At 45.2% G+C, this 22,294-nt stretch overlaps 3 protein-coding genes across 4 annotated transcripts in view; 1 reads left to right on the forward strand and 2 right to left on the reverse strand.

Moving 5' to 3' along the window:
• The window catches only part of LOC309716945 (collagen alpha-6(VI) chain-like), an 83,776-nt gene extending 74,998 nt beyond the window's left edge, over positions 1 to 8,778 (reverse strand). The window contains exon 1 of one of the 2 annotated variants that reach the window (XM_082551080.1): positions 8,727 to 8,778. The gene's annotated coding sequence lies outside the window, so the exon portion shown is untranslated. Of the gene's footprint in view, positions 1 to 1,299; positions 1,326 to 8,726 lie in introns of those variants that run through there. The other variant, XM_082551083.1, reaches the window with a different exon arrangement.
• rpp25l (ribonuclease P/MRP 25 subunit-like) overlaps positions 8,316 to 22,294 on the forward strand; it is a 57,469-nt gene continuing 43,490 nt past the window's right edge. Inside the window, exon 1 of the mRNA XM_082551088.1 lies at positions 8,316 to 8,389. Coding sequence (XP_082407214.1) covers positions 8,318 to 8,389 — 72 coding nt within the window. The 5' untranslated portion in view covers positions 8,316 to 8,317. The remainder of the gene's footprint in view (positions 8,390 to 22,294) is intronic.
• LOC309716947 (collagen alpha-6(VI) chain-like) overlaps positions 11,476 to 22,294 on the reverse strand; it is a 46,199-nt gene continuing 35,380 nt past the window's right edge. Inside the window, exons 31-40 of the mRNA XM_082551086.1 lie at positions 21,972 to 22,007; positions 21,860 to 21,896; positions 21,693 to 21,704; positions 20,933 to 21,426; positions 18,233 to 18,329; positions 16,675 to 17,316; positions 16,517 to 16,601; positions 14,689 to 14,834; positions 13,722 to 13,769; positions 11,476 to 12,279 (exon numbers count right to left, since the gene is read on the reverse strand). Of these exons, the coding sequence (XP_082407212.1) occupies positions 12,104 to 12,279; positions 13,722 to 13,769; positions 14,689 to 14,834; positions 16,517 to 16,601; positions 16,675 to 17,316; positions 18,233 to 18,329; positions 20,933 to 21,426; positions 21,693 to 21,704; positions 21,860 to 21,896; positions 21,972 to 22,007 (1,773 nt within the window). The 3' untranslated portion in view covers positions 11,476 to 12,103. The remainder of the gene's footprint in view (positions 12,280 to 13,721; positions 13,770 to 14,688; positions 14,835 to 16,516; positions 16,602 to 16,674; positions 17,317 to 18,232; positions 18,330 to 20,932; positions 21,427 to 21,692; positions 21,705 to 21,859; positions 21,897 to 21,971; positions 22,008 to 22,294) is intronic.

Raw genomic sequence — 22,294 nt, forward strand, 5'->3', positions numbered from 1 at the left:
GCCTGCCTAAACCAACAAACGAACACTTCCAGGACGTTCGCTCTTATCTGAAGCAAAGAATTCCAGCAGTATCTTCCCTCTGAAGACAGATTAATGAGAGGATGATGTATCCATACACCAGATATTTGGCTGAAATGCTGCTCAGTAAATCACTGACTCCACGTTGAACTCGGTCATCTACTTTTACAGACCAGTTTCTGATCATCTCGGTCTTTGATGGCAAAGCTGTGTGAGCTTAGCAGCTGCAGGGCACCGACATGTTCATCGGCCTGGATCTCCCTGAGCTGTCCAGCACCATGACCAGCCAGCTTTATTACAAATAAATTACACAACAGTGAAACTAAAGATGTGAAAGTTAGCACCATCCAAACACCATGATGCACAAGCATCGTGGTGTTTACTACTCATGGTATGAGCATCAGTCGTTACCGTAACAGACGGCACAGCTCTTGACCCTCCTCAGGTCAGCAGCCGGCTCCTGTGGCCTCCTCAGCACCGTGAAGATGGAGTTTCCTGTGTGGTCAGCCTGAGAGGAGACAGCAGCTACCGTTACCGACCGCTTCGCTCGTTCATGACAAACAGAATTCCTCAACGACTGAAGGAAGACGACAAGCAGCTTAAAGAAAATGATGTTTTATTAAACTTTCCCTCTTCGGTCTTGTATGTGCTTTATAACTGACAGCCATGAGAGAAGGCTTCAGGCACCACAGCTGTTTCTTCCTGTTGTACACTAACTTCTGGCTACACACTGTAAACATAACTGGAGCCGCACAGGGAGACTAAGTGCACAATGAGCTGGAACGACCTAATTGGTTAAATATGTTGTTTTTTTATTTATAAGTTGTGTACACAGGAACAAGAATAACTTGTATTTAGCTTACCTGGCATTAACATTTTAATATTATTTTTGTGATTTCTTGTTGACCCTGTTTATTTAATACAGGCCAGGTGACCCTTTTGGGTTTAAAAAGGATGGCGAGCCGGACTCGTTTTGATACAGATGTGTGTTATTTATGGGGAACATTTTTTGATTTGAGAACCTATATTGCTTAATATAAGCTACAGGATTATTTAGTTGTGTTTGTGCACCCCAACTGGCTTTTTCTTTGTTTTGTTGAAATACATGATACCTGCAAAAGCTTTTGTGTTGTATTTATTAATTATTGACAATCAACTCCAGTAGCCGTTCTTACATCTTCTGATTAATAATAGCCCGATATTTAGCTTAATACCTGATATGCATTCATTCATTAGCGCTTTGTTAGTGTTACATGAGCATACCGTCACGATAGGACTCACCTGTGGCCCAGCAGCACCTGGGAGGTTCTCGGGTTCCTCTCTCACCAGGTGAGTCAGATATCTGTGCACAGTAACAGACCTTCTCACCACCGGGAGCTCTTCTTCCATTACGACCCTGCACAAGAAAGAAAAACATGAATCAAATGTATTTATTAACAGCGTTGTAAACCAGAGCGACCCTGTGCGTCACAAAAAAGGTCTTATAAAATCTTTAAAGTTGTATCTGTGCGATTAAGGCAACAGATTAAAATGTGACTGAAGACTTTCAGCTTCGGTTTATCAAAGGTTTTATTAACTGTTCAGGGATGTCAGACATTTTCATGCACAGCCTCCAATTTTCAAAAGCTTTAAAAGCAATTGGAAAAAAAACACAATTCAATATAATTAAATAATATATTTATATTAATATAAATATAAGTTTTTAAACTTGGATGAAAATCCAATGACTGCCTGATGTCTCTACAGTCCTGCAGAGACATCCAGGGACAAAACCCAAAAAACTTTAATTGTTAGTGCTTTTAATTGACAGGATTGTGTGCTGGGATTATGTGATCAATATGTTTTAGTCTGCACTTAAAATGAGCATTTGAATTAAAGTTGACAGCCTGTTCATTATTTACAGTCTTGCTGTTGTTGGGGGTGGGGAGGAGTGAGCAGGGTGAGTAGAGGAGGTGTCAGAGGTGGAGCAGCAGCAGTGGGGGTGGGTGAGGGTTGGAGACCGCCTCATGATGAATCAAACCTGTTGAAGTAATGATTCAGTTCGTTTGCCCACCTCGAGATGGCTCTGAGGCCCCTCCAGACCTCACCAACGTTGTTCTCTCGAAGCTGGTTGTCCATCTTCTGCCTGTAGCTGTCCTTCCCTTTCCTTATCAGTCCCCTCAGCTCTCTCTGCACCCTTTCCAGCTCCTCCTTGTCTCCAAATTTGAAGGCCCTCCTCTTCTGCTTGAGGACGGCTTTAATTTCTGGGGTAATCCAAGGTTTGTGAAATGTATTTATGTATTTATTCAAACTGGTATAATGTATACTGTGGTGGAAGGTTGGGATTTAAGAATTTACCTGAAAGTGGAATAATGGTTTAGTCTGTGACAGCTGAACATATTTAAGGCTGTCATTAGAGGGTTGATGTGCTGTGAAGAAGCTCGACAAGTGAATTGTTTGTAAGGAGCTGTAAGGCAAATAAATACTTATTGTTCCACTACACTTGCCTTGGTCCATCTTACTGTGTTTCCAGCCGCTAAGGGCCGCCCTGTTACAATGCTCAACTGAGAGGAACACCGGCGGCAGACCCAGAACCAATGAGAGAGATTATATAGATCCGCTTGCCCGGGAATGTCTTAAATGTTCACTCCCCCAGTGCACGAGCTGAATGTGGAGTAGCAAAAGGGTCCAGCAATCAGTGATTAATGACACAGGTTTGATGCTACACTGGTACAACGAGCTTTACAAATACTCTGTGAAAGCTGCCAAAAACACTGAGAACAAACAAAAAGGCCCATGAATAAAAACCCTGTCAGACCGCAATACTTCACATACTCAAGACCAGTTATGTAACTAAATGAAAAACATCAGGAAACTCTTAAACAAATCTGTTTATACAAGAGGCCAAGTGCTTTGTAACTGCAAATCAGCCTTCATGTAACAGCATGAACGAGATGTCGTAAGTCTGATGAGCTCACCAGAATCATCTCCAGCATCCATCACTGATCCAGATGGATGTAGAAAAATGAACCTTACAGTTCAGCCCCAACATTTAACACTATAAATAACTGAGACCCCCAAAAGCTGCAGTTCGTCTAATGTCCACCCGATGCTCCTAAAACGAGTCTCCTTACCAGCAGACACCTTCTCGTGCAGTTACCTCTGATCCCCTAAAACTCGACCATAAAGTCGTGGCTTCAAAGGACTACTCCACCAGCCAGTGGGTGATGTCATGGTCACTACTTCCATGTTTTACATGCAGAGTATGGATGTGTCTTACCAGTGTCCCTGGGCTGCCGGGGTCTCCTTTGGGTGCTGGTCTGGTGCCGTCGACACCCGGGGTGCCCCGTCAGACAAACAAATCCAGAGTCGTGTTCGGTTCTTGAGCTTCCAGCTGTTTGTGGAGCTGCTGTCGGCCTTCTGACAGAAGAAAGAGCAGATTTTACATTTTTACTGACATTAAAGACATTTAAGTTTCCTTGTATCTAGTCTGGTCACGTGTATGTTATCTTTCCATTTAGTTATTTTACTTTCTGTGTTTCGTCCTTTTGTCTCCTCGTGAAATCAGTCGTGTTTGTTTAATATCGAGTTCCTGCTCATTACTCCTGATTTGTGCCAGCTGTGTGCACAGCTGTCTGCCTGATCACCCTCACTGTCCCCTTCAGCGGTTTCTAGTTTTAGTGTTTATTCCCAATTACATTTAAGTAAGAGTAAAGCTGCCCTTTCAGTTTCTTATTTTGTGATTTTTGTTTACTCTTTTCTTTGTTTGGTACTTTGGACATTAGACTCAAACTGCTCGCCTGCGTCATCTACCAGCAAAGTCCTGCAGTAGTCCAGAGCTCTCCTATACCCCTGGGAGACTCGTAGTGCAGCCTAGATCCCGGCTAAGAGGTGACCGTGCTTTTGTCCTGGCAGCCCCGAGCTTCTGGAACAATCTTCCTGCTGCTATTCGCGCCTCTAATTCCATCTATTCATTTAACACGCTGTTAAAAACTTGGCTGTTTGACCGAGTGTTTTCAGCTAGTTAGTGCACATCCCCTATATTTTATCCTATAGTATTTATCTTCTACTGATGCTCCACTGTATAAATACCCCCACCTTATATTTATACTCAGTAATTCTCTTTTAAATTATATTCTGAAGTTTTATTGCTTATTTTATCTGTACTTTTTAGGGTTTTTTGGACTCCTATATCTTATATTCTAACCTTGTTGTGAAGCACTTTGATGTTTAAATGTGCTATAAATAAAGTTGTATTGCCTGCGATGCTGTGGTAGATATATCAATATCATATCATATCAAACATCCTTGAAAGAGTAGTTGTCAAACAGCTAACAGATTTTCTGCAGAGGTTTATTTGAAGAGTTTCAGTCAGGTTTCAGAGCTCAGCACAGCACAGAAACAGCTTTAGTGAAGGTTACAAATGATCTTCTTATGGCCTCTGACAGTGGACTCATCTCTGTGCTTGTCCTGCTAGACCTCAGTGCAGCGTTCGATACTGTCGACCATAATATCCTATTAGAGCGATTAGAACATGCTGTAGGTATTACAGGTACTGCACTGCAGTGGTTTGTATCATATCTATCTAATAGACTCCAGTTTGTGCATGTAAATGGAGAGTCCTCTTCACACACTGAGGTTAATTATGGAGTTCCACAGGGTTCAGTGCTAGGACCAATTCTGTTTACATTATACATGCTTCCCTTAGGCAGCATCATTAGAAGACATAGCATACATTTACACTGCTATGCAGATGACACCCAGCTCTATCTGTCCATGAAGCCAGATAACACACACCAATGAGTTAAACTGCAGGAATGTCTTAAAGACATAAAGACCTGGATGGCCGCTAACTTTCTGCTTCTTAATTCAGATCAAACTGAGGTTGTTGTACTCGGCCCTGAAAAGCTTAGAAATATGGTATCTAAGCAGATTCTTACTCTGGATGGCATTACCTTGGCCTCCAGTAACACTGTGAGGAACCTTGGAGTCATGTTTGACCAGGACATGTCCTTCAACACACATATTAAACAAATATGTAAGACTGCTTTCTTCCATTTGTGCAACATCTCTAAAGTTAGAAATATCCTGTCTCAGAGTGACGCTGAAAAACTAGTTCATGCATTTATTACTTCCAGGCTGGACGACTGTAATTCATTATTATCAGGAAGTCCTAAAAACTCCCTGAAAAGCCTTCAGTTAATCCAAAATGCTGCAGCAAGAGTCCTGACAGGGACTAGAAAGAGAGAGCAGATTTCTCCTGTTTTGGCTTCCTGTTAAGTCCAGAATTCTAAATCCTGCTGCTCACATACAAGGTCTTAAATAATCAGGCCCCATCTGATCTTAATGACCTTGTAGTACCATATCACCCTATTAGAGCACTTCGCTCTCGCTCTGCAGGCCTACTTGTTGTTCCTAGAGTATTTAAAAGTAGAATGGGAGGCAGAGCCTTCAGTTTTCAGGCCCCTCTTCTGTGGAACCAGCTTCCAGTTTGGATTCAGGAGACAGACACTATCTCTACTTTCAAGATTAGGCTTCAAACTTTCCTTTTTGCTAAAGCATATAGTTAGGGCTGGACCAGGTGACCCTGAATCCTCCCTTAGTTATGCTGCAATAGACGTAGGCTGCCGGGGATTCCCATGATGCACTGGGTGTTTCTTCTTCACTCACTATGTGTTCACAGACCTCTCTGCACTGAATCATATCTGTTAATAATCTCTGTCTCTCTTCCACAGCATGTCTTTATCCTGTCTTCCTTCTCTCACCCCAACCAATCACAGCAGATGGCCCCGCCCCTCCCTGAGCCTGGTTCTGCTGGAGGTTTCTTCCTGTTAAAAGGCAGTTTTTCCTTCCCACTGTCGCCAAAGTGCTGCTCATAGGGGTCATATGATTGTTGGGTTTTTCTCTGTATCTATGAAGCGCCTTGAGGTGACTTTTGTTGTGATTTGGCGCTATATAAATAAAATTGAATTGTTCCAACTTAATACCTCAGGCAGCAGAAACCCAAGAAAGAGGAGGGAGACGAGGAACCATCATGGAAGTACAGGCCCCTGCACGGTATGTACCACCGGCAGGTAGAGGAGATGGCTAATATCCAGAAATCCTACCAGTGGCTGGACAAAGCTAGACTTAAAGGGAAGCTCTAATAATATCAAGAGCTGGAGAGGATGTGGAGGGTGAAGGTAACAGTGGTCACAGTGGTAATCAAAGCACTTGGTACGGTGACCCCCAAACTAGGCAAGTGGCTCCAGCAGATCCCAGGAACAACATCGGAGATCTCTGAGAAGAAGAGTGCAGTCCTAGGAACAGCTGAGATACTGTACATAGTGATGGGACGTTCTGTATCGAGGCTTCGGAGCGTGTGTCGAGTAATGGAGGGGGCGTTTCCGCGAAGCGCGTATCGAGGCTTGCTTCATTTATGGGAGGAGCTGAAAATGATGACGTCCGCAGCCTCGCTGCCCGGCTGTACCACGTGACTGGTTCATGAAGTGGTTCGAACTTTGCCGCGAGCTATGACAGCGATATAAACCCTCAGACTTCATTCAAAATGTGGGTGTTTGATGGAGAGTTGCGGTTAGAGAGAGTTTGGAGACCGTTTGGAGGTTTATGAGAGTGAGGAGAGAAAGTCAGGAGAGAATGGAGCCAGCTAAGAAGAGGAGGATGTCCTCCCCTGTGTGGGAACATTTTGATCTTATTCCTCCCAACAAGGTATGTAAATTTCTACAGAAGATGTATTGTCATGATACTGATGGTGCAATAAAACCTATGTTAAGCTGTCGTTACTTTTGTACAAGGTGAAGTGTTTTCTATGTGCCAGGGAGCTGGGATATAACAACAACACCTCATCCATGCTTAGGCACTACAGAGCTTTGCATGAGAATAAGAGGAACACCGATTGTGGAGCAAGACCAGGTGAGCCATCAAATGCAATGATAATATAGCATGCAGTAATGTTACTAAATGATATAACAATATTATACAACTGTAATAAGTTACGTGTGTGATATTTATATTTGTGCTTTGTCTTTATTGTCTTTCCTCAGAGAACAATCTCAAATAGATGAAGACCTGGTCAGCATGGTGATTGAGGACTCACAGCCATTTAGCATTGTGGAGGACAAAGGATTCAAAAGACTTGTTAAATCATTAAATCCCAGCTATGTTCTCCCCACTAAAAAGGACGTAAAAGCAGTGAAAATTTAGTTTTTACAGAATAAAATGTGAACAGGCAGGACTGAGGCTCAAAGCCTCAGTGTGTAGCTGTCCATACCTCAACGTTACAAAAGCACAACTACTGTCCACACCCCAACCACACCTCACCTCACAGTAAATGATCATTTCCATTTCAAGCATTTCCAAATAATCATTTCCCATACTGCCACTATAAATATACACAGTATACTGCCATCACTACAATATACATGTTTTACACACTCCTTTTGTTGTTGACATTTACAGGCTGTGTGCAAAATGCCACACTCTTCAAATTCATGCCAGCTATTATTTTTACGTCCAGTAGGTGTCCTGCTAGAGCAAATGAAGCTTCATGAAGCTTCGCGTTGGGGTGAACCAATTGGATGAAAAGCTTCAGTGCTTCATGGGGCTTCATCTGCCCATCACTAACTGTACAGGACTCACACAGACAGGACTGGAACTCAAAACGCTGCCTTAATGCTGAAAAACCCTCATAAAAATAACTCAAAAACAAAAAGTAGAAACACTGGAACACGACAAACACACGGCATGGAGAAAGTACGACACAAAAGAGAGCAAAGGCAAACAGAGGGCTTATATACACAGGGAGTAATCAGGGAATGGGAAACAGGAGGGAGACACAGCTGGGAGAGATTAGGACTAACGAGACAGGGGCAGGTAAAACTGAATACACTGACATAGGACTGGGACTATCAAAATAAAACAGGAAATAAGACACAAATCACAAACACTCAAACGTGACACTGAAGGATAGACAGAAGGAATATAACCCATGAAACAGAAGACAGTGACTTAAACTAGAGGCCAGAACAACAAATGACACAAAGAGAACAAAACCCTTAGTGCACTGTATTGTTAATTTGAAGAAAGAAAGACAAAATCTGAGATCTCACAGTACTATTTCAGGATTAAAGAGTAAACAGTATTTCAACTTTAACCCTGAAATATTATATAATTTTATAATAATTATTATTATATAATTTATTTCATTACTGAAATATTTTTATTTTCAAAATTAACAAAAATAAAAAAGATCTTTGATTAAAGCACAAAGATCTGAGATAACAGTTGAAACAGCATGAGGGGCATAAGGCAGTGTCAGTCCATGCAACATTCATCAGGCAGCACATTCTCAATGAATCCCAATCTGAAGAGGCGGCTGCACAGGCGTGCCAAGGTAAGAACCACGCTCGTCTTTTTGGGCTGAAGCGTTAATGCCCGTCTGCTCTGACACACCGTGAGCTGCTGCAGCTCAGTCTGTAGGTTGAGCTCCACTAAAAGTCTCAGCAGACAAGCAGCTGCTTTCACAACATCACAGCTGGAATCACACAAAACTGACCTGTGATCAGACATCATCAGGTGATATTTCAGGAGGAGACAGACGGTAAACTGCGCATGCAATCATTTCCTCTCTGACACAACAGGAAATTCCAAACTTCCCAAATTGACTCAGAAAAATCTGCATATTTTCTTTGACTGCAAGATTAAAGAGAAAAAGACGTGAACCCACTTACAGCTCTGCTGCAGCAGCATCAGCACCTCTGCAACCAAACACAGCTGATCCAGAGCTGCAGCTCAGGGCTGCTTTTAGAGGAGGAGAGGGGCGATGGCGGGGGGGTGGAGGAGGAAAGGTGGCACCTCCTCCGGCTCCTCCCGTCATCTTCCTCATTAGAGGTGGATTTACATGTTTGACTTGTGAATCAAAAGGATTTTCTGGTCACACTGAAGCATCTGTTGTGAGTTTTGGAGAGAAAGCAACACATCGTCTGCACATAGACTGATTTTATGTTTACATTTTATGCCCTTAATCACTGTATTCTGTCTAATTGCTGCTGCTAGTGTTTCGACAAACACTGCAAACAGTGAAGGGGAGAGTGGGCATCCCTGCCTGGTGCCCCTCAGGAGACAGACGCTGGACGATGTTTGCTCATTTGTTCGGACACAGGCTGTTGAGGAGTTTTGTGTAAAGTTGCAAATAAAAATTTCCAGTTAACTCTTTAAAATGTGTGTAGAGACACGGGAGCAGAGAGCACGAGGCAGTTGGGAAGAAGACGTGGCACGAGAGCCAATGAACTGTTTACATCGCTGTAAATAAACGCACTCGTCATCATTAAGAGTCCTGCATCTGGGTCTTCACTCCCACATCCCCACGGTTGGCCAGCGCTAACCGTGACAAAGAAAGAATATTCCTTACTGTTGGGGTGAAGGGAGCGCCAAAGTCGCAAAGCCAGCATCGCTCATCTACAGTTTGATTATATTTGTGGACTGCGCTGACTTCCTGCTGTGTTGAGCCTTTCTCTCTATTTAGTCCGAAGATGAGGTCGAGTGAGTAATTTAGGTGTTCAGAGAGTGCAGTGGAAGAATGAGGCGTCGTCAACATTTGGGCCATATTCACTTACGATACACAGCTTGTTGTCAAGTATAGATCATTTAATAATTATGAATCTAATCTCTTGATCTATGACTGTGAGTACTTTCAAATCAATATTTTTATGTCTATTGCTAACCCCTTTGTAGCTCACTACATACATACAGGCTGAGAACACGTTAGGAAACCTGTGACAGGCCTGTGGGTCATGGTCTCGGTCATATCACCCAGTGTTTGGAGTTCCTTGTGTCCTTTGTCATGTTGTGTTACTATTTGTGTTTTAGGTCCAAGGTTTATTCAGTTTATTAGATTTCCCCTCGTGTCTTTGCCCTCTGTCTCATGTTCCTCTGTTTCCTGTTTTATTGTGAAGGTCTCGTGTTTCCGTGTTTGTTCCTCGTTATCCGTCTCTCATGTCAGCGTCTCCCTCATGGTTGTGTGCGTTTCCCAGTGTTCCCAGTATCGTTTTGTATTCCCTTTTCCATTCTGAGCAGTAAAGCTGTATTTTGAGTTCATGTTTCAGTGCATGAGTCTGCGTTTGGGTCCGCTCTGTGCTGCCTGCACAGTTATGTGTCTGTTGTAAGACAACGTCTGCCTGGAGTTTTTCACGCTGGTTAAATATCTTTCTGTGCATTTTTAATGGGGCAAAACTGGAATTCACAGACTAATGAATAACATCACATTTCATCTTTACAGTCTGTGCAAAGTGAGGGACATGCCTGCTTCCTGATGATGCTCCCTTTGGCTCGTAGCGCTGCTGGTGGACCGTCCTGGAGCGGTGACACCGCCGGCGCTGAAGGTCATGTGACAGCCTTCAAACCCAAAGACGCATGATTTTCTTTTACAAAGGCTGGAATCCAATAAAACAAAAAGACTTAACACAAATGAATAATCACACTAATCTTTCTTTGTATTATAGAAATAAAATAAGGTGGAATAAAATCATTACTTTTGCTCTGTGGGCCCGAGTAGTGTAGTCAGTGTTTCAGGATTGCTGAAGAATCCCACGAGGCAGAGCAGCATCGTCCTGTGTTATGTATCATGGTATTAAACCTGCTTTTTACCAACAGAGGGGGGAAACTCCTTTCAGGTGAGTTACTGTTATTACTTCTGTGCTCACATTTGGAAGTGAAATGTAATGTTTAAAGACAGCAAAGACGATTAAAACCACAACTTGTCTAATAGACACCAGTTTACTGAGCTCCAAGTCTTAAAATGATCAAATAAATAAACCATGAGACTTCAGGCTGATGGGGATGTTTGTGTTTCCATCTTTCTTCACAATAAAAAATGACCTGTGATAAAGTCTTTGAGCGTGTGATCACAAAAACATCAGATACCAGTCTGGAGGATAACTCCAGCCTTCACGATGGTGCATCCCAGTAAACGACTCTATCATCCTGTCACTGTTATGTAACTCGTTGTACAGTAAATTATCCAAAGGAAAACCCGTTAAGTTCAAAAACTGTTGTATGAAAAGACTGTTTTTAACAGGAAGCGATGGAGCTCAGAGCAGCGCAGCTTCCACTGCCGCACGCTGCAACGATCACTCGATGCAGAGACGTGTGGCGTCCCTGTGCTGCAGAGTGGGCAGCGTCGCTGCTGAGCGCTTACCAATAACTCATTTTTACTGAGTGAGGGAGCCTGGGCCTGCTGACTGCTTCTTAGGCATTGCAGCGCCACCTTGAGGCAGGAACACAGCACAGCAGTACCGTCTTTGACCTGAACGCAGAGGTTGAACCTCGCGTGACAGGATCACTGAATATTTCATATGAGCTTTAACATATCAGGTGGATAATGTTTTAAACTTTGTTGTGCTGCGTTTATCTGTTTTAATGTCAGGTTTGGGTTGTTTTCACTGAAATCCTGAAGAGGCACACAGACACGGACACATGTCGGACTTTTATCTAAACACAAACTTTTATTCAGAAACAAACAGTACAAAATACATGCAGCTGTTTCAGAGGAGCTGCTTCAAGGCGCCTGCGAGCTTTGGAAATATTTGGATTTTAAAGGCAGGTTTTAATATTTTCAACAGCAGGGGGCAGCGTTTCTTGAGCTGGCGTTGTTTTAACTTTAGTTTTTGATGTTTCTAAATTTTCTCACAGATTTTGTTTGCCCGGCTGCAGCTGCAAAGGCACTGCACCAACGCCTGGTAGAAATTTGCATCACAGTCCTGCTTCCTTTGGCATCTGTTAAACATAATTCATAAAGGTTTTAGGCATAAAATCATTTTTCAACACATTCTCGTGATGTCTTTTCTTGGAAGCATTTAAAGTATTTAAAAATGAAAATACCTTTAAAAATAGCACCCTGTGACATAAAAAAGATTATTCCATTTCAGTAAAGTAGTTTCAGAGGAGTGAACTAAACTAATCATACATGGGTGGAGGACAAGGCGGCTCCTTGTGTGTGTTTAAGTCTTTACACTTTAACTGCCCAGAACAAAACCCACTGTGGACGAAGCTGCTCTGAGGTCGCTCTGCTGCTGTGTCAGCTCTCAGTGCAGATCGGTGGCCCGGCGCCTCATCTGTGCTTTGACAGACAAACTCTCTCGCATTCTGCCTGCGTCGCAAAGCGGTTTTCGTTGCCTCCGCAGCCGCTGTACCAGAAACGGGAGCAGACGCTGCGTTTGTGGTCGAAGAACCACCTGACCGTGTAATTCACACAGTCGCCAGCATCCTTGCCGAGGAAGCAGATGCCTGCAAGAGGTGACAGGAGCGAGGAGGCAAAATCAGCTCACAGAAAAACAAACTCAATAAAACAGAACAGAAGAATAGAAGAGCCCTTTATTGTCATTGTACATGTGCAAAATTATGGGCGCTCTGCAACGGAGGAAGAAAATATATCAATAGTAAAGGGCTTCAGGAATACATAGCAGACAGATCGGGGTCAGCAACCTTTAACACCCAAAGAGCAGTTTGGACCCAGCTTGTTGTTACCATAGTTCATGGAGGAGCTGCTCACTTACGTTTGTGGATCCAAAGATCCATGCTTGGCCTGCCTGGGGTTGAAAGCCTCGATAAATCCACGGCGCTTCGGCGGGTACGGTTATTTTGAGCGATGAAGAATACTAACATATAATTTTATTTTTGTATTTCAAGATCACGATAATCTTCCAATTGCGAACTACAAGTTAAAAAAGAACCAAGACAATTAAAATACACTTCAGTTACTTGTCATTTTTTTCCAAACCACGTGGAGCCGCAGTATAAGGACTAAAGAGCCGCAGGTTGCGACCCCTGCTCTAGAGGAATGTGAGTGTGTGAGCGTCCTGAGTGATGAGGGTCACTCAGACCATGCCTCAGATTGGTGGGCAGGGGTCGGGGAAGAAGCTGTTAGTGAGTCTGGAGGTGTGGCAGCTGACTGACCTGAGGCGCAGACCAGAGAGCAGTGGGTCAAACAGGTGGGGGGCGGGGTCACCTGTGATGGCCCTGGTTTACTTGAGACAGGAGGATCTGGCGATGGCCTCCAGGTGTGTCAGAGGGCAGCCAGTGATTTTTTGGGGGGTGCTAATGACCCTCAGTGCAGCCTTCCTGCTCTCAGTCGTGGCCCCTGAGTACAAACACCTGGCAGGAGGATCACGCTCTCCACTGAGGAGGGTAGAGCAGCAGCTCTGGGCCTTCTTTGCCAGGGTGTTTGATTTGATTTTTGCAGACTATTATTAAATGCATAAACAATGAAGAGTGAACTGAACAGGAAGTCTGAGCTCGGATATCTGCCGTCTGCTCTGAAGGCTGGGAAATATCAGTCGTTGTCCTCACACGGTAGGCTAGCAGGACACTGGGCACAGTTTATGTATCGAGCTGCAAAGTGCAGCTGTGCTTCTTACTAATAACACTGTAACCTCCTGACACCCAGCACACTCGTTTATGTCCTCTGAAGGGGAATTTATTTTAGTCTGTATCTTTTGACCGGTTTGAGCTACCCCACTAAAAGACTTTCCCTCAGTTCTCGGCTGGTTAAACTGAAGTAGGCTGAATGTTTGTGGCTCATGTTTTGGTCAATGTCTCCCTATTTGATGATTGCAGACTGCAGGTGCGATGTCACTGAGATCATCTGCGTTCCTCAAACTCAGCGTTCTTCCCGTCATCGTAGCGAGGAAGAGAAAGGACAGTGTGACTGAGAGCAGGTGGATGCTCACCTGTGGACACAAAGCTGTCCAGCTGCTTCGTCGGCTCCACGTCCACATCTGTCAGAGACCAAACAGTCAGCAGGGAGTGCGAGCTAAAGCTGCAGAGCTTCAGTGAAGCAGGTTTCATTAGAGCACTTTACAACACCACAGGCTGAGTTACACCCACAGGGGAGAAATAAACAGCAACACAGACGGCCATAAACAGGCCAGTGATCCGAGTGTGTGCTTGTTAATGATGTGGACTCACTGACGACTGAATGTGAACCCTTCGTGGTTAAAATCTGTTTGTTTTTAACTAATTAGAAACATGTCTGTAAAGGTTCTCAGTCATCCAGCTCATCGTAGTCTGAGGAGCTTGGAAAGAAAAGCGTCTGGACTTCTTTAAGTTGCTTGAAGACGTTTATGCTTCTTCAGTTCTTACAGCAACTGGTTTAAGCCCCGGCCCAAGAGGGGACGACGGACCCCCTAATGATCCTGTACCTAATCACACGAGCCGAGGTATGAAAACAGGTGCAGGTCACAATCAGCCAAGGGTTTGGGTGAAACCTAACTCCACCCTATCATGTGATTTCATTCCCGACGCCTTAACACCCAATCACATCCTGGGCCTTCTGACCTCAGGGAATCAGCCTCTTTGCTGATTTGATGAAAGCCCAATTAGGATAACCGCATGTTTTAAGAGCTTTCTTTACACGTGTGGGTTCACCCAACATCTTGGTTGATTGTGACCCCCACCCATTTTCACACCCAGGCAGAGGATCAATAGGAGGTCCACGACCCTCGTAGGGACACTCCCACAGGGCTTAAAAATCTGGGACGCTCCACCAGTCGCTCTGAGAACTGAAGAAGCTTCTCGGGTGAAACGTCTTCAAGAAACTGAAAGTGCAGATGCTTTTCTTTCCAAAATGTTTTTGAATGTTACTGAGCACTAATTAGTGAGTGTGTGTGTGTTTATGTGTGTGTGTGAGTGCTCTACCTGTGAGGTCAGCTCCTGAAAACGACCTCTTTCTTTTGCTCAGAGTGTTGATGACGCTCAGGTTTCTTGCCAAGATTCCCGTCTGCTCCTGGAACCAGTTTCTCGGCTGATCGGAAATCTCCAGCTCCCAGTCTGCTGAGCCCTGACTGGACACAGAGCAGCGGCACTCGCTGAGCCATCACAATAGCTTTCTGAATAACACGTTTAATTATTGCTGCTCCGAAACTGCTGTTTACTAACATTTATGTGCTTTATATTTCAAGGCATAGAAATACTACAGAGAAACCCAACAATCAGACGACCTCATATGAACAAGAACTTGGCAACGGTGGGAAGGAAAAACTCCCTTTTAACAGGAAGAAACCTCCAGCAGAACCAGGCTCAGGGAGGGGCGGGGCCATAAAAAACAAACTGGAGTCTATTAGATAGATATGATACAAACCACTGCAGCGCAGTACCTGTAATACCTACAGCATGTTCTAATCGCTCTAATAGGATATTATGGTCGACAGTATCGAACGCTGCACTGAGGTCTAGCAGGACAAGCACAGAGATGAGTCCACTGTCAGAGGCCATAAGAAGATCATTTGTAACCTTCACTAAAGCTGTTTCTGTGCTGTGATGAGCTCTGAAACCTGACTGAAACTCTTCAGATAAACCTCTGCAGATGATCTGTTAGCTGTTTGACAACTACTCTTTCAAGGATGTTTGATATAAAGGAAGGTTGGAGATTGGCCTATAATTAGCTAAGACTGCTGGGTCTAGAGATGCTTTTTGAGTAAAGGTTTAACTACAGCCAGCTTGAAGGCCTGTGGTACATAGCTGATTATTAGAGATAGGTTGATCATATTTAAGATCGAAGCATTAATTAATGGCAGGACTTCTTTGAGCAGTTTTGTAGGAATGGGGTCTAAAAGACACGTTGATGGTTTGGAGGAAGTAATTATTGAAGTTAACTCAGAAAGATCAATTAGAGAAAAAGAGTCTAACTTAACATCAATGGTACTAAGAGTAGCTGTAGATAATATTACATCTGTGGGATGATTACTGGTAATTTTTTCTCTAATGATAAAAATGTTATTTGTGAAGAAGTTCATGAAGTCATTACTAGTTAAGGTTAAAGGGATGGTTGGCTCAACAGAGCTCTGACTGTTTGTCAGCCTGGCTACAGAGCTGAAGAGAAACCTGGGGTTGTTCTTATTTACTTCAATTTATTTGTGAAGAAGTTCATGAAGCAATAAAGAGAAACTTATTCCAGTTAATTAGTGCCAAACAGTAAGAGATGACATTGTCTCCAGCTTATGGGTTATCTGCTTTAAGGTGTGTTTGTGTGAGCTACACAGATGTGTTGTTGATGACAAAGCTGTGTGAGTCAGTGTGAGTCTGTGTGAGTCAGTGTGAGTCTGTGTGAGTCTGTGGAAGCTGTGGCTCAGTGTGAGTCTGTGTGAGTCTGTGTGAGTCTGTGTGAGTCTGTGGAAGCTGTGGCTCAGTGTGGCTCAGTGTGAGTCTGTGTGAGTCTGTGTGAGTCTGTGTGAGTCTGTGGAAGCTGTGGCTCAGTGTGAGTCTGTGTGAGTCTGTGTGAGTCTGTGTGAGTCTGTGGAAGCTGTGGCTCAGTGTGAGTCAGTGTGAGTCAGTGTGAGTCTGTGTGAGTCTGTGTGAGTCAGTGTGAGTCTGTGGAAGCTGTGGCTCAGTGTGAGTCAGTGTGAGTCTGTGTGAGTCTGTGTGAGTCTGTGTGAGTCTGTGGAAGCTGTGGCTCTGTGTGAGTCTGTGTGAGTCTGTGGAAGCTGTGGCTTAGTGTGAGTCTGTGTGAGTCTGTGGAAAGTGTTACCTGTTCGTGTCCAGAGTGTCGCCTGGCTCTGACAGCTGGCTGCAGGTCAGTTTAAATGGGAGTGGAGGATAAGTGTTGAGTCCCTCTGAAATAAACCCGAACAGCCCGTCAGTGTGTGTCTGGTTACAGACGACAGGGAGATCTGAGCGTGCTCTTACTGTTGAGGGCGGAGAGGAAGACCCTGATGAAGCGCTGGGCGTAGCCCTGCTCGTCGGCCTTCAGCCTGTCGAGTCTGATCAGGTGCTGCTGTATCGGCACGCTGGCCAGCTCCTCCACCTCCGTCCGGTTGTAACGATCACCCACCGTCACCACAAACAGCGCCACCCCCTCACACTTGGCCTTCTGGGAGATGTAGCGCAGCTTGGCCTGGTCTCTGTAGGCCGTCTTGGTGCCCACCACAGTCAGGACGGCCCTCTTGCTGCGCGGCTGGCCGGCCTTCAGCAGCACCTCCCTCAGGGTGTAGTCCAGCATCTGTCCCAGCGCCAAAGAGCCGCCCTGCTGCTGCATGTTCTGCATCATGTACGTCTTCATGTCTCCAGCGTTCTGGTAGGTCTGCAGGCCGAACTCCACCTTGGTGCTCTGTTGGACCAGAGCTACTCGGGCCTGGCGGCCGGCTCGGCGGGGCTGTGGACTCACGGCCAGCTGCTCCACCACAGAGCTCAGCAGCTGCCGGGCACCGGCGTATTCATCGGCCTGGATCTCCCTGGAGCTGTCCAGCACCATGACCAGGTCCACATCCGCCTGCTGAGGCAGCACTGGTTCCTGGATGAAGGCGCACTCCTCTGCACGCCTGCAGGGGTCTGCAGAGACAGCAGCAGCCACTGAAAACACCTTTATTCATCCACATACGCTGCTCGTGTATTTAACGTTAACTTCATTGTAAAAAGTGATTTTTCTCACGTATTACCAAAACTGAAACAAAAAAGTCTGATATTGTGTAAGTGTTTTTCATCCAGGGAAGGATTAGACACCTAAAGGCATAAAGTTATGTATCAACCAAAGTCTCTGTCAGTGTACAGAAGTTAAATATTTAACTGTTTTTCTACACGATGAACAAAGAAAGAAATGTGTGAAATCACAGAAAAAGTTCTGGAAGTTTTGTTTTTAACTGCAGTCGTATAAAAACCTTTCATTTGTTATTGCTTAATGACTCAGGGAGGTTTTAATCAGCAGGGAAAGTCGTAAAACTGCAGCAGCTTGTTGGCGGTGAGCAGCAGATCCAACAAGTTAGAATCAAAAATGGCTTCAAGTGCACATTCAGGGCTGTGAGACTCGCAGGGGAGAACACGCATCACGTTTAAGGCCTGGACAAGTTGAATCGTTTTGTTCTCCATCGTGGAAAAATGGCTGAAAATAAAACCAGGCCAGCTTTAAAAACTCTGCACTCAGCTCTGCGGTCTCATCCCTGTGTTTCTGTCTGTGCACTCGGCCTGAAGCTACACTTGCTGCCTCGGAGTGTCGGCCCCCTTCCTTCTGTCACATATCGGTATAAATAAAGTCCCACCCCTACCTACTATCACAGTCACCTGCTGCAGAGCCGATAATGGCATCAATAAAAGTAGCCGCACGTCCTGAGAGCAGTGAGATGTGGCGATTTACATTTTTAAGAGGACTGTAAAGTCAAGCTTCCTCATATTCACTTTGATCCCACACAGCTCATCTAACTCGAACTAAAAAAGTGTGCAGTGCAGATGAGGTATGAGCATCAGTCGTTACCGTAACAGACGGCACAGCTCTTGACCCTCCTCAGGTCAGCAGCCGGCTCCTGTGGCCTCCTCAGCACCGTGAAGATGGAGTTTCCTGTGTCGTCAGCCTGAGAGGAGACAGCAGCTACCGTTACCGACCGCTTCGCTCGTTCATGACAAACAGAATTCCTCAACGACTGAAGGAAGACGACAAGCAGCTTAAAGAAAATGATGTTTTATTAAACTTTCCCTCTTCGGTCCATCTGTCTTGTATGTGCTTTATAACTGACAGCCATGAGAGAAGGCTTCAGGCACCACAGCTGTTTCTTCCTGTTGTACACTAACTTCTGGCTACACACTGTAAACGTAACTGGAGCCGCACAGGGAGACTAAGTGCACAATGAGCTGGAACGACTTTGTGCTTGAAGGCCAAACAGGCTGGGAAAAAGGCCCTCACATCATGTGCTGAGAAGGTCCCAGATGTATTGGCTCAAGTGAGAGCAAAGAGTTTAAAAGGGAGATGATGAAACCGTGGAACCCTCCAGAAGTCATCACACTGTAAGGTCTAAAAAGGAAACGGGGACACCCTGACTGTAGCATCAAGAGCCAAATGTTTTTTCATCCAAGGCAAACACTCCGATAATCTCAGGGCGCCGTTGCTGTAACAGTGCTTACTGATTTATGAAGTCCCATCTTCATCCAAACCAGATATTACGATATCGACTCCACACTCCTGTATGTTCACACTGAGAGGCATGGTAGGTTTTGTGGACAGATAGGGTGGCACGCTCGCTGCATTATTGCATCACTTCCTGCTCCTGGTGCACCACATCAGTGGTGCTTGTTCAGTTGTCTAAAGAGCAGCAACATCAGCAGTAACTGTCTGAGAAGCTGGCTCTCTTCTGCTCACTTTGTCGGTTGTCCAATTATTCCTTTGCCTCCTTTAGCACCTGGTCGCCTGGTTGTAGCTCTGGAGGCCTGGCTCCCCACAGAGCCAGCCAGGCCCTGTGGTGCTTTGCAAAGGTACTGTTGGCCTGGTTGACTGTGTCCAAAGTGGGAAATCAGGCCAGTTTGGTGACTACGAGGAGGAAGTGTAGCCTCAAACAGAAACCTTCAGTACGTTTCCCTGTGTACAGACTCCCTGGACTGCTTCCTGTGTGGTGAGTGTCGGAGAGAGAGGCTGGTCGCGTGTGTGGATTGCCTGAAGAGGAATGAGCACTTTGCCCCTGGATTTCCCTGGAGCCCTGACCCCTCACCTTTTTGTATATACACCCGGTGTGCATCAGAGTCCTGCGTGTGAGTCCTCCACCTCAATCGTAACAGCAGCTCCCATTTCATTTATTAACCTTTTCATCTACGCTAAAAAAAAGAAAAAAAAAAAGAGGCAGCACGGTGGCACGGTGGTTAGCACTGTTGCCGCACAGCAAGAAGGTCCTGAGTTCAATTCCACCATCAGGCCGGGGTCTTTCTGTGTGGAGTTTGCATGTTCTCCCCGTGTTTGCGTGGGTTCCCTCCGGGTACTCCGGCTTCCTCCCACCGTCCAAAGACATGCAGCTTGTGGGGATAGGCTGATTTGACAATCCAAATTGCCACTAGGTGTGAATGTGAGTGTGAATGGTTGTCTGTCCCTGTGTGTTGGCCCTGCGACAGACTGGCGACCTGTCCAGGGTGTACCCCGCCTCTCGCCCTATGACAGCTGGGATAGGCTCCAGCGCCCCCCGCGACCCTGAAAAGGATAAGCGGAAGCGAATGGATGGATGGATGGATCTACGCTAGTCCATGCTGGTATCAACATACTGAGTTATCCTGACCCACTGAGTCACAGCCAGACTCCTCATCGCACAGGCCGAGGAGGAGGAGTGGCAGCACTTCAGCTTATTAACCAACCAAAGACACAGTTTGAATTCATTTAAAAAACTGTTAATAAGCAGTTCTCCTTTGTTATAACAAACAAGACATAATATTTGGTTACAGATTATTACTTCAGTACTTCAGACTAAAGAAGAAACTGATAGTTGGGGTGACCCTGAATCCTTGTCGGTTGTATAAAATAATGTCCAGCTTATGAGTTTTCTGATCAAAGCTGTGTGTTTGAGCTACCCCAGGGAGTCACGCACTTCACATTCCAGGCTCTATTCTTTCTACAGAATCCAGAGTCAAGATAAAATGATTAGCAAGACACCAGAACACTTTTCTTAAAGGTAACGCAGTTTGCTACTTGATTGCTCCTGGGAAAAAGTAATTTGCTTCACTACCTGTTACATTAAAAAAAGCTGTCTCACAACCACAGTTTAGTAACATGAACCTCAGGCTGCACCAAAGCAAATCCCTAACGAGGACTCACATCTCTGAGATCTTTCTCTTAGCAGAACACGAAGCAAAGACTGATTCTACTTTAGAAACGTGAGCAGGTAGACAGGGAGGCTGCAGCCCGACTGCTGTTTGTTACCTGTGGAAGGTAAAGTCTGTCTGGGCAGCATCAGCAACAGGTTTCCTACAAAAGCTGTTTTTGGTTCCCATCCCCAGATGGTCTCAGTCAGGTTTTAAGTCAGACTAAATGAAAGATGATTTTGTGCATGATGGTGCAGTTTAAAGTGTTCAAGTTAATTCATCAACATCGTTTTTTCCAACAACAGAAAAACTATGAAACATGTTTGAGAATTCATTTGTAATGTATCGTCTAATTTTAGCATGTTCACCATGGACCTGATGGAGGCTAAATCAAACTCACCTCCATCGCCTGATTAATCGCGGGAACGTTCCTCAGGGAGATGATTGCTGGGACGATGTTCAGAGCCCGGTACTCCATAATGGCAGCAAGAATGTCAGTGTTGTCCTGAGACGCTCCATTGGTGAAAAACACGGCCACCTTCCTCACCATGAACCCAGCTCGCACTCGTTTGAAGATGTTCTGACCCACAAAGCGCATGGCGGCGCCCAGCTGGCGTTTGTTGGACGTCTTCTCTAGGGCGATGTTCTTCACAGCTTCTATCAGCGCAGTCTTGCGATGGTAGTCCTGGAAGCGGATCAGGTACTTGGTGTAGGCGCTGTATCCAACCACAGCCACGCGAGCGCCTTGTGGACAGTTGCTCTCAGCGATGCTCAAGTCCTCCAGCAGGTGGAGGAGGGCGGAGCGCTGCCTCTCGAGGGCCGTCGGAGTCACGTCGTCAGACATGTCCAAGCCGAACACCAGCTCGGTGGGGTAGGCCGGACACTGTGACTCACCTGGAGGAGGTAACGTCAGGAAGAGCTGAAGTGAAACGACCGCGGTGTTGGAAACACGCTCAGGCCGATTAACAGATACTCAAAGACGACTAGTTACAAGTTACAAAGGACTTCTGCTACTCAGTAAAATCCACCAAGCAGTTGGAGACAGTTTCAGATAAAAAGGTGCAAATATGTCCCGATGATCTCAGTCAGTCGGCATCTGTGGACAAAGTCTTTGTGCTGTACTCACCATGTTTGTTCTCACTAAGAGGAGACGTACGTACCGTGTGAACAAGCTGTGTGAAGCAGAAACACATTCACTTATCACAGCGCTCGTACTCTGCAGTTTGCTTCCACAAACGTTCGTTTTAGTTTCCATCCTCTACATAAAAACTCATAAACAAACAGCTGATCATTGTTTTGCAAACGTGTTTAAAGCGATGACACTTACCACAGTTGTCCCTGATTTTGTTGATCAGTTCGCATTCCTGAGACGACAGAAAATGTTCTTTGTAACAACATATTTATTTTAAGCAGGTGAAGCGATTTAAAGGTGGACTTACAGACAGGCCTCTGCTCCCAGGAGGACCTTTCGGGCCCTGGATGGAGGAAAAACAGAGATTATTGTAAGTTTATTTGGGAGGATAATCAAATGTGACTTTTATCTGTGGCTTCCACAGGGTGATGACCCGCTTCCTTTACATGGTGCCGGTTTTACGTTGATGTGGTCCCTCCCTGACAACGGAACAGGATGCAGCGTTACTGCTGGAGTCTGCCAGTCATGGATGGATCTTGTGTGATGTCTGTTCCTATGGACAGTGATCCCAGCAATTTGTGATGCTGTGTCATTACCAGCTTTTTGAACTGAAATCGTCCATCAGTAACC

Source organism: Aulonocara stuartgranti (genome assembly GCF_965226115.1).
Source record: "Aulonocara stuartgranti genome assembly, chromosome: 11".
Lineage (NCBI taxonomy): Eukaryota > Metazoa > Chordata > Actinopteri > Cichliformes > Cichlidae > Aulonocara > Aulonocara stuartgranti.